The sequence below is a fragment of the Rhinatrema bivittatum genome, chromosome 5, assembly GCF_901001135.1.
Source record: "Rhinatrema bivittatum chromosome 5, aRhiBiv1.1, whole genome shotgun sequence".
NCBI classification, from domain to species: Eukaryota; Metazoa; Chordata; class Amphibia; order Gymnophiona; family Rhinatrematidae; genus Rhinatrema; species Rhinatrema bivittatum.
Genome location: NC_042619.1, coordinates 251780092 through 251793285, shown reverse-complemented (window position 1 = coordinate 251793285; position 13194 = coordinate 251780092). Strand labels below are relative to the sequence as shown.

Here is a 13194-nt window from a genome sequence, read left to right as displayed (position 1 = left end):
ACCTTTTGCAGCGATTACAGCCTCAAGACCTCTTGGGTATGATGCTACAATCTTGGCACACCTGGGTTTGGGGATTTTCTTCCATTCTTCTCTGCAGATCCTCTCAAGCTCTGTCAGGTTGGATGGGGAGCATCGATGCACAGATATTCTCAGGTCTCTCCAAAGATGTTTGATCGGGTTCAAGTCCAGGCTCTGGCTGAGCAACTCAAGGACATTCACAGACAAGTCCCAAAGCCACTCCTGTGTTGTCTTGGCTGTGTGCTTAGGATCATTGTCCTGTTGGAAGGTGAATTGTCATCCCAGTCTGAGGACCAGAGAACTCTGGAGCAGGTTTTCATCAAGGATCTCTCTGTACTTTGCTCCATTCATTCTTCCCTCGATCCTGACTAGTCTCCCAGTTCATTCAGCTGAAAAACATCCCCACAACATGAATCTGCCAACCCCATGCTTCACAATATGGATGGTATTTGCTAGGTGATGAGCAGTGCCTGGTTACCTCTAGACATGACGCTTGGCATTCAGGCCAAAGAGTTCAATCTTGGTTTCATCAGACCAGAGAATCTTGTTTCTCATGCACTGAGAATCCTTTAAGTGCCTTTTGGCAAACTCTCTAAGTGGGTTGTCATGTGTCTTTTACTGAAGAGTGGCTTATGCCTGGCCACTCTACTATAAAGGTCTGAGTGGTAGAGTGCTGCAGAAATGATTGTCCTTCTGGAAGATTCTCCCATCTCCACGGCAGAACTCTGGAGCTTTGACGGAGTGACCATCAGGTTCTTGGTCACCTCTCTGACCAAGGCCCTTCTCCCCCGATTGCTTGGTTTGGGCATGTGGCCAGCTCTAGGAAGAATCCTGATGGTTCCAAACTTCCATTTAAGAATGATGGAGGCCACTGTGATCTTTGGGACTTTCAATGCTGCAGCAATTATGTTGTGCCCTTCTCCAGATCTGTGCCTTGACACAATCCTGTCCCGGAGGTCTACAGACAATTTCTTTGACTTAATGGCTTTGATTTTGCTCTGGCATTCACTGTCAGCTGCAGAACCTTAATATAGGCAGGTGTGTGCCTTTCCAAATCCTGTCCAATCAACTGAATGTATCACAGGTGGACTCCAGTCAAGTTGAAGAAACATCTCAAGGATGTTCAATGGAATCAGGATGCACCTGAGCTCAACTGAGTGTCATAGCAAAGGGTCTGAATTCTTATGTAAATGTGACATTTCAATTTTGTTTTTTAAATTAATTTGCACAAATTTCTACAAACCTGAGTTTGCTTTATCATTCTGGGGTATTATGTGTAGATTGAGAAGGGAAAAATGCATATTATTAATTTTAGAATAAGACTGTAACGTAACAAAATGTTAAAGTTAAATGGTCTGAATACTTTCTGATTGCACTATATTCAGGAGAATTGGATAAATATTTTAAATATCTTTTGTTTTAAAAATGTATCTCCAAGAGCTCAAATAGCAGCAGCAAGATCGTTAATCAGTATACAATGAGGCATTTGGTGCACACCCAGGTTAGTCACTCTCTTTAAAATATGCATAAGCCTCATTATTCCTTTTTGGGCCTGCAGAATTGCTCCTCTGACACAGGTCCCCTGTAGAAGAGTGCAGAGGATGGGCACAAAGCATGTTTGATGAATAATGTCAGTGCAATCTAAAGGCAAGAAGCCAAAAATGCTTGCCTACACTTCATGCTCCTTACCATCTCACATATCCACTCCCTGAATCACTCGTTCAGTTCCTTTCCATTGGGAATCAAGGGGAAAGAAACCGCAGCAAGAGACAAATATAACAGTGCAAAATAAATCTGGCGACGGCTTAGCAAGCTAGAAAGATGGATAATCTGCTGTCAGGCAAGGTCAGAATGTGCCAAACATTAGAAAACACCTTCTCCCTAGAGGAGAGATGGGAAGGATATGATATAGATATTTAAATATGTGAAAGATATTAATAATGTACAAGAAACAAATCATTTTCAATGGAAATGAAGTTCTAGAACTGGGGCTGGGGGGGGGGTGTCACAATATGAAGCTTCAAGGGGGTAGGCTCAAGAACAAGATTAGGAAAATGTTTTCATGGAAAGGATCATGGAGGCCTGAAATAATCTCCTGGAGGAGGTGCTGGAGACAGCAACAATAACAGAATTCAGAAAAGCATAGGGTAATCACAGAGGATGCCTAGTAGGAAGAGGATCGGAATTAAGCATTGGGGTAATCTGCAAGGAGCGGAAGTTACAACCTATAAGACAATGGTAGAACTTTGAAAGGTTTGGTGAGGGATACGGGTAAGGAGTGGATAGCAGATTCCATATGGGAACTGGTATACATATCGACGCAAAGTAGAACAATTGCTCCTAGACAGACTAGATGGGCCACATTGGTCTTCATCTGCCATCATTTACTGTTATTATGGTTCAGTCTTTGTTTTGATTCAGTGATGGCTGATCTTATACTCTAAAACAAAAGCAATGTACCTTGACCAACTTGCCTTTCTTTACATGGATCATTCATTGGTCAGTCGCTAGAATGCTGTCATGGCCTCACACCTCACAGAAGCCTTCAACACATCAACATGTAGGGCCGTTGGGCAATGGAGTATTATTTGCCCTACGTAAGGGCTCAAACTGTGCATCGCCAGCTCCAAGGACTTTGCTGAGAGCATCTTCAGCACTGACGCTCAGGTACAGGGAGGCTCTGACTTCACAGGGCCTTGCGTACTTGGAAAACCATATCTGTCACCCACATTGAGAAAGGAAACAATCTGACAGAAAGCCCTTTTAACTGCCTGCGTTTTCTGCCCTCTACGGGGATACTGCCCGTCACCTGACATACAGTCAAGCTTGGGAGACACAAATGACTGGACACAGCAGGAACTAGGAGACCGAGTGCAGCCGCTTACACGTCCTGCCCCTTGCATGACGGCTGCCGTTCATTCTCGGAAAAGATGACAGGGTGGTGCCAATCAGGCAGAGTAAAGAGTGCACATGGATTTCAACGTGCAATCTCCGCGTGTAGTCCGCTGGGCCCGCCCTAGCCCCGCCCCCGGTGCTGCCCTTTATCCTTTTGTTCCCGGGGAACTTTACTTGGATAATTTTTCACCAAGAGGAGCCCCAAAATGCAGGAGGCGAATCGAGCCTAAAGTTATTTCAGGATGAGTAGAGACATGACTGGAGGCTGTGCTGTAAGAGATGGGGGGGGGGGGGGCAATGTACCTTTTCATTTTTGAAAGGTTGCGTCCCCAAATTTTTATAAGCCGAGTTCAAATTTGTGCGCTACGAGCCAGTATAAAGCAAATAATATTGGGATTTTTTGGTGCGACCTGTGTTTTGCCATGTGCATGGGGTTCATGACCTGTGTGTGCCCATGTGCACAGCTCAGAGGGAACAGGTGTCGGGGGGGGGGGGAGCCAGTGAGGAAAGCAAGGAAGGCAGGAAAGAAAAAGGCAAGAAGATAAGGGCAAAGGTCATAGGCCTTTCTGGACCGTACAAGGGCAGACTGCTGAATTTCAAACAGCACCTTTCCCCCTCAGTCCATGCAGTCATTATAACGGATATGAAGACCTGGACATGTTATAAGAGATCTATGAAGACTGTGATACCTTTTTATTATATTGGCACCCAAATTATTTGATAATGTTACACAAAAGCTTAGATATTGACAGGATACGTAGAAATAAGGGTCAATAAAAAAGCTGTAGGTGAGACCTTTTTATTGGATGAACTCAATACGTCTGTGACGAGGTTTTGAGAGTCAAGCTCCCTTCAACAGGCCAGTGATGCCAGTCACAGACGTTGTGAGTTAGCTCAGTAAAAAAGTATCACCTGCAGGTTTTTTGTTGATCCCTGTGGCAGGAGCAGGAAATATGATATTATGCTCAGGGCTTGGACCTATCAGGTGCTTGGGCTGAGATCTCATATGACCTTCTTGCCAATAGGAGAGCCTCCAAGGGGAGCAGTACAGCTGAATGAATAAAATCCAGAAATAAAAGGAAATTTGTCACATTACAAAGTGAATTTTATTTTTGTTATCAGTTCTGTAACTCCAGCCTCATGTACTGAGGGCCCTGAGTTATGAGGGACCTCATAACTCAGGGAATGTGTAACCCGAGTCTCAGTCACTGGGGCCCTCAGTATACATAACCCCAGCCCCAGTCATTGACAGCTCTCTGTCTTGAGGGACCCTAAGGATACACAACCTCAGCTCCAGTAACTGACGGCCCTGAGTTATGAGGGTACATAATCCCAGCCGCAATTTTATAAGAGTCCCTGAGGAGGTGTAACCCTAGCCATGGTCACTGTGGGCTGTCCGTTATGAATATGTAATCCCAGCCCCGCCAAGCTTGTCCTCCTGTCTTCTGTTTTCCTCTCTAGAGGTGGACGAATGTTCAAGACCCAACAACGGAGGCTGTGAGCAGCGCTGTGTCAACACCCTTGGTAGCTACAAGTGTGCCTGTGATCCAGGTTACGAACTGGCTTCTGACAAGCGCCGGTGTGAAGGTAAGTGCCGCGACTGAGCCCTGTGCATGCCCTGCTCCGACGACATCTCTCGGGAGTCCTGCATCTGCAGCTTATCCATTGCTGTTCATGATTCCCTTCTCGTCCGCTGATTTCTGGGTACGCACACAACAGTCCGTTAATGACCCGCGCATCACTCATGCTGGTCCGGTTCAGTTCCTAGCAGTCTTCTGGGACTCCAGCAGTGTGAGTTTCCACCTGACAGCGCCCTCTCAATGCCTCGCGCTCTTGCAGGATATCTTTGCCTGCTTCTGTCATCTCTTGGCTCAGGGTTTCCCAACCAGACCTGATCAGGCAGGTATCACTGCCCCATGCTCAGATCCAGGCCAGCACCTGCTCTCAGCAACAAGAGACACCAGTGGTGGCTCTGTAGGAGCTCCTCTCTGAGAACATGTGCAGTCATGCATGCCACTTCTTCCTAGCGACAGCGGGGGTGTGGTAAGTAATGGGCAGCAGGCAGGGCATGGATAGCTGGGTCCCACTTTGTGCAGTACCCACGGTACCTCCTCATCGTCCCCGTCTTTGAGTCCTTCAAGCCCCTGCCTTATCCCTAGGCTGGGTGAGAGGGGGAGAGCTTGCACTGAGAGCACTGAATGTGATTGAGCGTTGGGAGCAGCAGCAGCAGCAGCGGTGAAGGAGCTCTGGCATCTGCATGCCGCAGCCAAGGTAACCGACCGAGCCAGCTGCTCATAGCTGCACTTGTGCTGGGTTCATGCGTCTCTCCGACCCCTCTCTCCCACCTTTTAAAAATTTGGAAGAGAGACTGATGGGGTTTTCACTACTTTCCTAGCTCTTCTTTCGGCCATGTGTAACCTTTCCATGTTCGCACTGTGCCTGCCCCGAGGAGGGCGGTGCGTCACACCACAGTTTTGTGAACGTAGGTGTTGCCCTGGGCATGAAAAGCTTTGGAGGCACTGCCTTAGTTTTCTGTACGGTGAGTCATCTTCTGTTTGTCATTACCTGAAGAAAGGGGGGGCACTGTTCACACCTCTGGCTTGCACTTCTTCCCTGCAGCTGCTTGTGGAGGATTTCTGACCAAACTCAATGGATCCATCACCAGCCCCGGCTGGCCAAAGGAGTATCCCCCCAACAAGAACTGTATCTGGCAGCTGGTTGCCCCCACACAGTACCGGATCTCTCTGCAGTTTGATCAGTTTGAGACGGAGGGAAATGATGTGAGTACCCCAAAACCTGCCTCCCTTCTCTCTCATAGTCTGACTCGCTCACGGTCCTGTCTCCCCCTTAGCTCTTTTGGAATTGACCTTCGACTCTCCAGAGAGCCTGAGTCAGAAGAGATTGTGGATGAATTATTCGTCATTTCTCTGTCCTGTGGCAGAGCTTTGTGAGAGTGTCTGCCTGTCTCTGAATACAGGGTAAACCTTGCAGCCTGGAGCTGGAGGGGGGGGAGGGGGGCGGCAGGGATCTAGCCTGACCTTTCCAGTCTGTCGGGGTTGCTCCTTAACTTCTGACTACCAGATGCACTCTTGCAGATTTGTAACTAGACGGAGCCCCCTCCCCCCACCACTGACGGCCCCCACCTTCTTCCCCCAGGTATGTAAATACGACTACGTGGAGGTGCGCAGCGGCCTGACCGCCGACTCCAAGCTACACGGCAAGTTCTGTGGGGCTGAGAAACCCGAGGTGATCACATCGCAGTACAACAACATGAGGATAGAGTTCAAGTCGGACAACACTGTCTCCAAAAAGGGCTTCAAAGCACATTTCTTCTCAGGTACAGTAAAGTGCTACCTCTGCTCCCCCTTCCCGCCATGGTGGACAGTATCAGGCCACTCTGCTTCCTCCTCCTGCCGCCACCAGTACTTTTTTCTGCTCTTCTCCACACCACCCTCATTGCCAAAGACTCACTCCACCTGCTCTTCACCTCCGGTCCCTTGACGGCCACCGCTATAGGACACAATCTCAGGTGTCAAAGATGGGAGGCTGCTGTTACCCAGGAGGCTTCTCTGTTTTCCCTGGGACTGGAGAGGGCCGAGTTTTCCCCAGGGCTGCACCTGAGCAAGACATTCAGGTACCCCCAAAGGTATGAAGAGTGAACAAGGAGAAAAGCTTTTCCAGTGGAAAGGAAGCTCTAGAACAAGAGGTCACAGCACGGGGCTCATTGGGGTTAGACTTGGGAGGAACATTAGAAAATATTTCTTCAGAGCAGGGCCATGGATGGGTGGAACAGCCTCCTGATGGAGGGGGTGGAGGGGAAAGCAGTAGTGGAATTCAAGAAAGGCCGGGATAAGCGCAAAGGGTCCCTAGTCACAGAGAAGTGAGGGAAAGCCAGAGATCAGCTGGGGTCTATGGCATTGCACCAGAAACAAAGCTGGGCAGACAAGATGGGACTCATGGTCTTTATCTGCCATCACGGTCTAGGGTTTTGGTTTTTTTTTAATTGCCTGACACTTTCCTCCTGTTCCTTTGGGCTCAGTCAGAACCAGGGCTGGGATCTGCTGCCATAGGCCTTCACTCACAACTACCTGAGGATTCCCCACCCCCCACCCCACCTCCCATTTGCTGTCCCTTCCCAACTCAGTTTTCCCAGTCACTGCAGCGACTATCCTCAGCCGGGGCCATGCACTGTGGCTTTTTGTGGAACCCTGACGTCACAGGCCGTAAAGCCAGCCAGCAGACGAAGCTATTGAGCGATGACTATGACATATTCAATATGCCACATTATTTTAAACCTCTAACTGTAAGAAAAATTACAACTCAAAATATACAGCGATATTGCTTACTTGCAATGTTTAAAGTGGACTATTAAAAATCTGTGCTCAAGTGACCATCATAAAGCACTAGGTCCAGTATATCTTATCTGGTGACCCGTGAGCGCAAGCTTCTGTGTGCTTGAAAAATATCCCATATCGCTGTATATTCAATATGCCAGCAAGCAGATAATTTATCCACATAAACCTATCCCTATAACTTCATCCAGATATTCAGCAGAACTTTCCGCTGAATATCTGGATAAAGTTAGCTGTACAACTCTAGGACAGCTATCTGTGTGGGCCAGCACAAATTTAGCTCAATAGCCCCGCTTCCATTTTGTCTGGGGAACTTTGCCAGCAGGAAGATTTTGTGTGGAGAAAGTACCTGAACAAAAAGTGTTGGAGGTGGTGGGGGGGGGGGGGGGGGGGAGACATTTTTAAAGGGCCACATTTGTGCAGGTTAAAGCAGATTTCACCTGCATGAATCTTCTGGATATGGACCTCTATGAACCCCATCCAGGGGCTGTGCAGGCGGCCTCAGCAGCATCCCCAACACCGGCCAACCTGGGGAGTGGAGGACCCGGAGCAGAGCTTGAAGCCCAGGTCTGCTGCATGGCAGTGCCACGGTGGGCCAACCCCTCCCCCCCCCCTTTTTAATTTTTTAGTGAGAAGTGATTGGAAGGAGGGGGGGGCGCAGAATTTCTCCGGGGGCTCTGTGAATAGTGGCCAGAGAGTGCTGCATGTCTCCTGGGAATCCGAGTGATGGTTGGAGGGGGTTTTGGTAAATACAGTAGAGCAACTTATATCGGAAGTTCCTTTATCTGGAAACTCCTGTTATCTGGAATAATCCATTATGCAGAAACATTCCCATGATCTGAAAATACAGGTGGTGGGAGGGGGGGGGGGGGGGGGGGAAATTTCCATTATCTGAAACCAGCTTGGCCCTAACCATTTCAGATAAAAGATGCTCTGCTGCAATACCTCCAAGTCTTGTATTCCCCCCTCCCACGGTGCGCACTACTAGCTCGGGGCACTGCGTTCTTTTGCCTTTTTAAATTTGCAGTGGATGGAAATCCTTGGCTGCCTCGCATCTCTGCTCTGTAACATTTCAGCCTCTTTCTCCTGCTTTGCTTGACAATGATGTGACAGGGCATGCTTGATGATGTCACTTCCCCTGCTACGCCTTGTGATGTCACAGTGACACCTTTCTCTTGCCTAACCCAATGATTTCATAAATGTGACGTTGTTCTGCCCCTTCTAAGGTGAAAATAAAGTGTAAGCAGTAAGCAGTAAGCGAGATAGGGCCCCCCCACCGAGGACAGGAGATTATTCCTCTCTGGAGGCTGAGTGCTAAGCTGGCAGGCACTGATGATCCTCGGAAGTGTCTGAGAGCTACAAAACAACCAGAATGGAAAGAAAGCGGTTGCAAAGCGCATCCGCGCATTTTCTGGGCCCCATCGGGTGCCCTTCTGATTGCTGTGCTTGTGCCAAGGTCTGCCAGCATTCATTATACCACATCTTCCTGCTGTCCAGTGGAGCAGAAGCACTGCAGAGGGCAATGTGGGTCCTTCTGCTTTCTGCTATGCTTCTGGTGTAAAAGTCCATTTTGGTGTAAGCATCTATCCCGTGTGCTTCTGGGCGCAGATGAAGCTTTCAATATGTTCCAGTATATAAAAAAAAACAAAAAAACACTACTTATTTGTTTGTTTTGTGTTTGTTTTTTTTTTATATTATACCACGTGAAGAAATTATTGTTGCGTGCCTTCTCCAGCTCTAACAGAAGCAAAAATAAACAGAATAACTCTGTTGGTTGTCAAAATCTTCCTGTCAAGGTCCAGAGCTCTCCCCCCCCCCCCCCCACGAGTAGCCACCGCAAGTAGCTCCTGGTGGCTTTGTGAGGAAAAGCCTCAGAAGTGTTCACTTGCCCCAGCCCCATTGCTGGCTATTGACTCCTGAAGTTGTGATAGATGCTTCGCCATTAGGCGTCAAGTCCAAGCATTCTTTTAGACGGAGACTGAGGCAAATAAGGAAACTGCCCAACCCATGAGCCTGTAAGAGCAATGGAGCAGTGTCATCTTACGGCAGAAAGTCTGCTTCAAGGAGATTGTCAGGGTAAGTCTCTTTTTCCTCCTTTTCTCTCCTTGCATTTAGATCCTTCTTAACCGTCCTTACCCCATCCTCTGGCTGTTGTAGCAGTCTGTTACTTTTTTTTTTTTTGCTGTTTCGCATCTCTTCACCCTCAAAATGTGGCATTTCCTTTAAAAAAAAAAAAATGTTGTCTTAAAAGCAGCTGGGTCCAAATCTTACCCAAGCTTGTGGTTGTTCAGCACCGGGGTGGCTATATTATGATAATGAGCAGCATGCTCTGTTGAGTAAGTAGAGGTATCATCGGCAGGAATAAAAGAGGGCCTTGTATAGGTCACTGGTGAAACCCCACCTTCAGATCTGGAGGCCGTACCTATGTATGGGCATTGTGAGGATGGAAGCCATTCTGAAAGGAGCTATCATGTCTTGCCATTTCTGACCAAACTCTATAAAGAAAATAAAAGGGGGATATGAGAGAAACATTCAAATATTTGACAGATTTCAGTAAATCACTGGAGAAGAAATTCTCCCTAGACAATGAATTTCAAAGACAAGGGGGTCATAATATGAAGCTGGGGGGAGGAAAGATCAGAGCAAATGTACAAAAACACTGCTTTATTGATGCCTGGAAAGATGATGGACACCAGTGCTTTAACTGAACTCAAGCACACTGGAGACAGACATAGAGAACAATGTTAGGACTAGAGCTGGGAGGCTGCAATATTACAAACACAGCCCATCATTTTACTCTTTTTAAGAGCAGAGGCAAAGGGGCGAGGTGATAAGGACAAAGCAACATGTGAAGAACTGAAGCCCAACCTCGAGACACAGCAGCCCATGGGACTGGCAAGCTGGTACCAGTAGGCTGCAGTACCACAGAAATCTACCAGAACCGGCAGGTTGGCTGTCAGTGGGGAACTAGAAAGCTGGATGTCTCACTAATCAATTAGATTATTACAAAGCTAGGTATTGGGACTGAGTATGGGATCTTGTATGTTCATCTACCCAGGAGGGTAAAGAACCAATGAGGAAGAAAACAAAAACCGATTGAGTGCTCTGTGACTGACAGCTGGGATATATCCCTGGCACTGCAGACAGGAGGCGTCAGCTGGGTCTTTTTCTGCCGTCATTCACTGTGGTGCATGAGGTTCCATTTCCATGTTTCTCTGCGGTGCTATTCTGTAATTTCAGGCAGCCACAGACATCTGTGAAACCAGAAAAGTTCTTCATTCTGCCATGAGATCATGTCTTGCCATTTCTGACCAGCAGCAGGAGGCTGAGAACTTGTGGGGAACTGATTCATAAGATGACTAACATTTGACCCAAAGCATTGGGCATCCAGTGATACCCCCATTCGCGTTCTCTTTACCTGTAGCAACTTCACCTGCTATTGAAGGCTAATTTTTGATTCTTCATTTCCTTCTTTTTACTTAATTTGAGCATCACCTTTTTTCCTTTTCCACAGTGTTATTAGAGTTCTGGATAATTCCATTCTCCGATCAGGCTGTATTCTCTTGGATTGCTTGAGCATAAATTATTTGTCTAAGGACTGATAAGATTTAAATGAAAACACATTCTTTTATGGGCTTTTCCAAAACTTGTGGGCTACTTGCATTTTACAAATCTTCTTGGTCAATATATCTCTCTTGCCTTCAAGATCCTCTTCTTCCATTGGCATTCCAATGATAACAGATGGAAGGTCCAAAGACAGATAATGGAAGGGAATGTAAAAGGGAAATGGATAGAGAAAAAAATATGATGAAACTTCTGACTGAATAGTCCAAAAGGTTAGCAAAGGACTGAAGAGAACATCAGAACATCAACCATCAATCTGCAAATTCTGGGATTAAGAAAAGCAGAAACCGAGAAATAATTTGGGGTCAGCTTGACCATATTAGTAGATTTCTAAAATGCCATTGCTTCCTGCCATTTATCCATTGGTTCTCCAGTCCTCTGCCTGTGCCATCACTTTAAGATTTGACATATTGGGGGTTGTTCCCCCTGGGTTTCAATTTATTTTATTTATATTCCGCTTTTCGCACTTTTTTCAGCACTTCAAAGTGGATTACATTCAGGTACTGTAGGTATTTCCCTATCTCCAGAGGGCTTACAATCTAAGGGGGTTATTTTCTAAGCCTATCGCATGCGAAAAGTTCCTTTTCGCGTGCGATAGCTTGCCAGGGGTGGAGTCGGGGCAGCGAGGAGGCGGACGCAGCGATGTCTTCGCTGGCGGCGATAAGGTAAGTTACGTTATCATCGCCAGTAGCGTGCCCAATAGCACCACCTTTCACGGTGGCGCTATTGGGTGCGAGAGCCGGCAGCGATAACACCGCGGTGATGCGATGGCTGCCGGCTTTCGCAGACCCGCTCCCCGTTTTTGTGGGATTCACCATTCTGCGCTAGGAAGATGAATCCAGGCCTAAGTTTGTAGCTGAGGCAATGGAGGGTAAAATGACTTGCCCAAGGTCACAAGGAGCGACAGCAGGACTCTAACCATGGTCTTCTGGTTCATAGTCCACTGCTCTAACCACTAGGCTCCTCCACTCAAATTTTTCTGCAATATGCTGGTAGAAAAGCTTCTCTCATTCCATGCCTGGATCCATTCCAGCCTTTTACCTTTCTTTCAGTTAGGAGTCACTGGTATATATAAGTCAAGACTGCCGTTTGGATGACTTCTAGACCCAAAACATGAAATAATCTTCCCTACGGTGAGACAGTGTAATAAGGTGCGCTCAGCAGAATGCAAAGTTTTACCTTCAATTGTGTGCACATTTTTTGTGCACAAACTTTACTGCTGAATGCTGATGCAGCAAGGAGATTTACGTATATATATAAAAAAAGTGAGCATAAAACTGCGCTTCGGTGAGCACTCTTGCATATAAATCCTAAACTAATGAAAGTGTTAGCTATTGCTCCTGCCCCATGCAGTGGGGTGCTTGAAATAAGTGTATGTTTTCTTAGCACTGGAAACTCAGTTCCTAGTCAGAGTGAAGTTTCCAGGGCTACTGCTAGCCTATAAGCAGAAGCCGGTGCCAGGACTTGTACTGAGCAGAAAATAGGCTTTCTCCACACAGAGCATGTTTTCTGTGCAGAAAATATGGCTGATGTGCACTAAATAGATTGTCTGCACTGAAAACATTTTTTTGTGCACATAAATCATACTTTATGCACAGAAAACATGCTTTGTGTAGACAAAATTGTATTTTCTGCACATAAAACAGGAAAGGGAGGATAGCTTTTCCTTTGCCCCGGGCTTTCTTTTCCTGTGCCACTGGAGGCTAGATCTTGCTTCCTCCGTGGGCAGGGGGCTCCACTAGCAGCCAGGAGCCAGCCTTGCCCCTTGCCGTGCAAGCCCAAGGGCTTGGGGGCTGGAGACTCCTTGTATGCCTATAAACTCCTTCCTCTCCCCCTTCTAAATTAAAATGCAGGCTCAGCTTATGCAAAAGGATGAGCACGCATTTTAGCTCAAGTGTGTGTGAATTTTTTTAAACTCCTGATGTATGAACATACCGTTTGCTTACCACGAGGAGTTGAATTTCAGTGCAGTTTTCCCTGCATACTTTTTTTTCCCATGGGCCTCTCTGTTAAGTTTCTTCCAAAAAGGAAACCCCAAAAAAAGTCCCTTTTAATCTTAGAACGCCACTCACAGATTTATATAGTAACAATGATATATCTATGAAATTATTATTATGGCCGCATCATCAAGCCTGACAACATGCCTACCTGATATTCAAGAAGAGGCCGTCCGGTCTTTTAATCATTTGCGGTCAAGATCTTTTTTTGAACAGTATATGTATTATTTCATCAGCTCTTTTTTGAACACATTTACATTCTGTTCAGATTCCTACATGCCAAAAAATACATGTTTTAGTACTGTCAA

At 46.8% G+C, this 13194-nt stretch overlaps 1 protein-coding gene across 6 annotated transcripts in view; it reads left to right on the top strand.

The window, feature by feature from the left end:
* Window positions 1-13194, top strand: part of BMP1 (bone morphogenetic protein 1) — a 121308-nt gene that overhangs the window by 88957 nt on the left and 19157 nt on the right. For all 6 annotated transcript variants that reach the window (XM_029603812.1, XM_029603813.1, XM_029603818.1 and 3 more), the window contains 3 exons: window positions 4375-4500; window positions 5533-5693; window positions 6070-6250. In XM_029603812.1, coding sequence (XP_029459672.1) covers window positions 4375-4500; window positions 5533-5693; window positions 6070-6250 — 468 coding nt within the window. The remainder of the gene's footprint in view (window positions 1-4374; window positions 4501-5532; window positions 5694-6069; window positions 6251-13194) is intronic.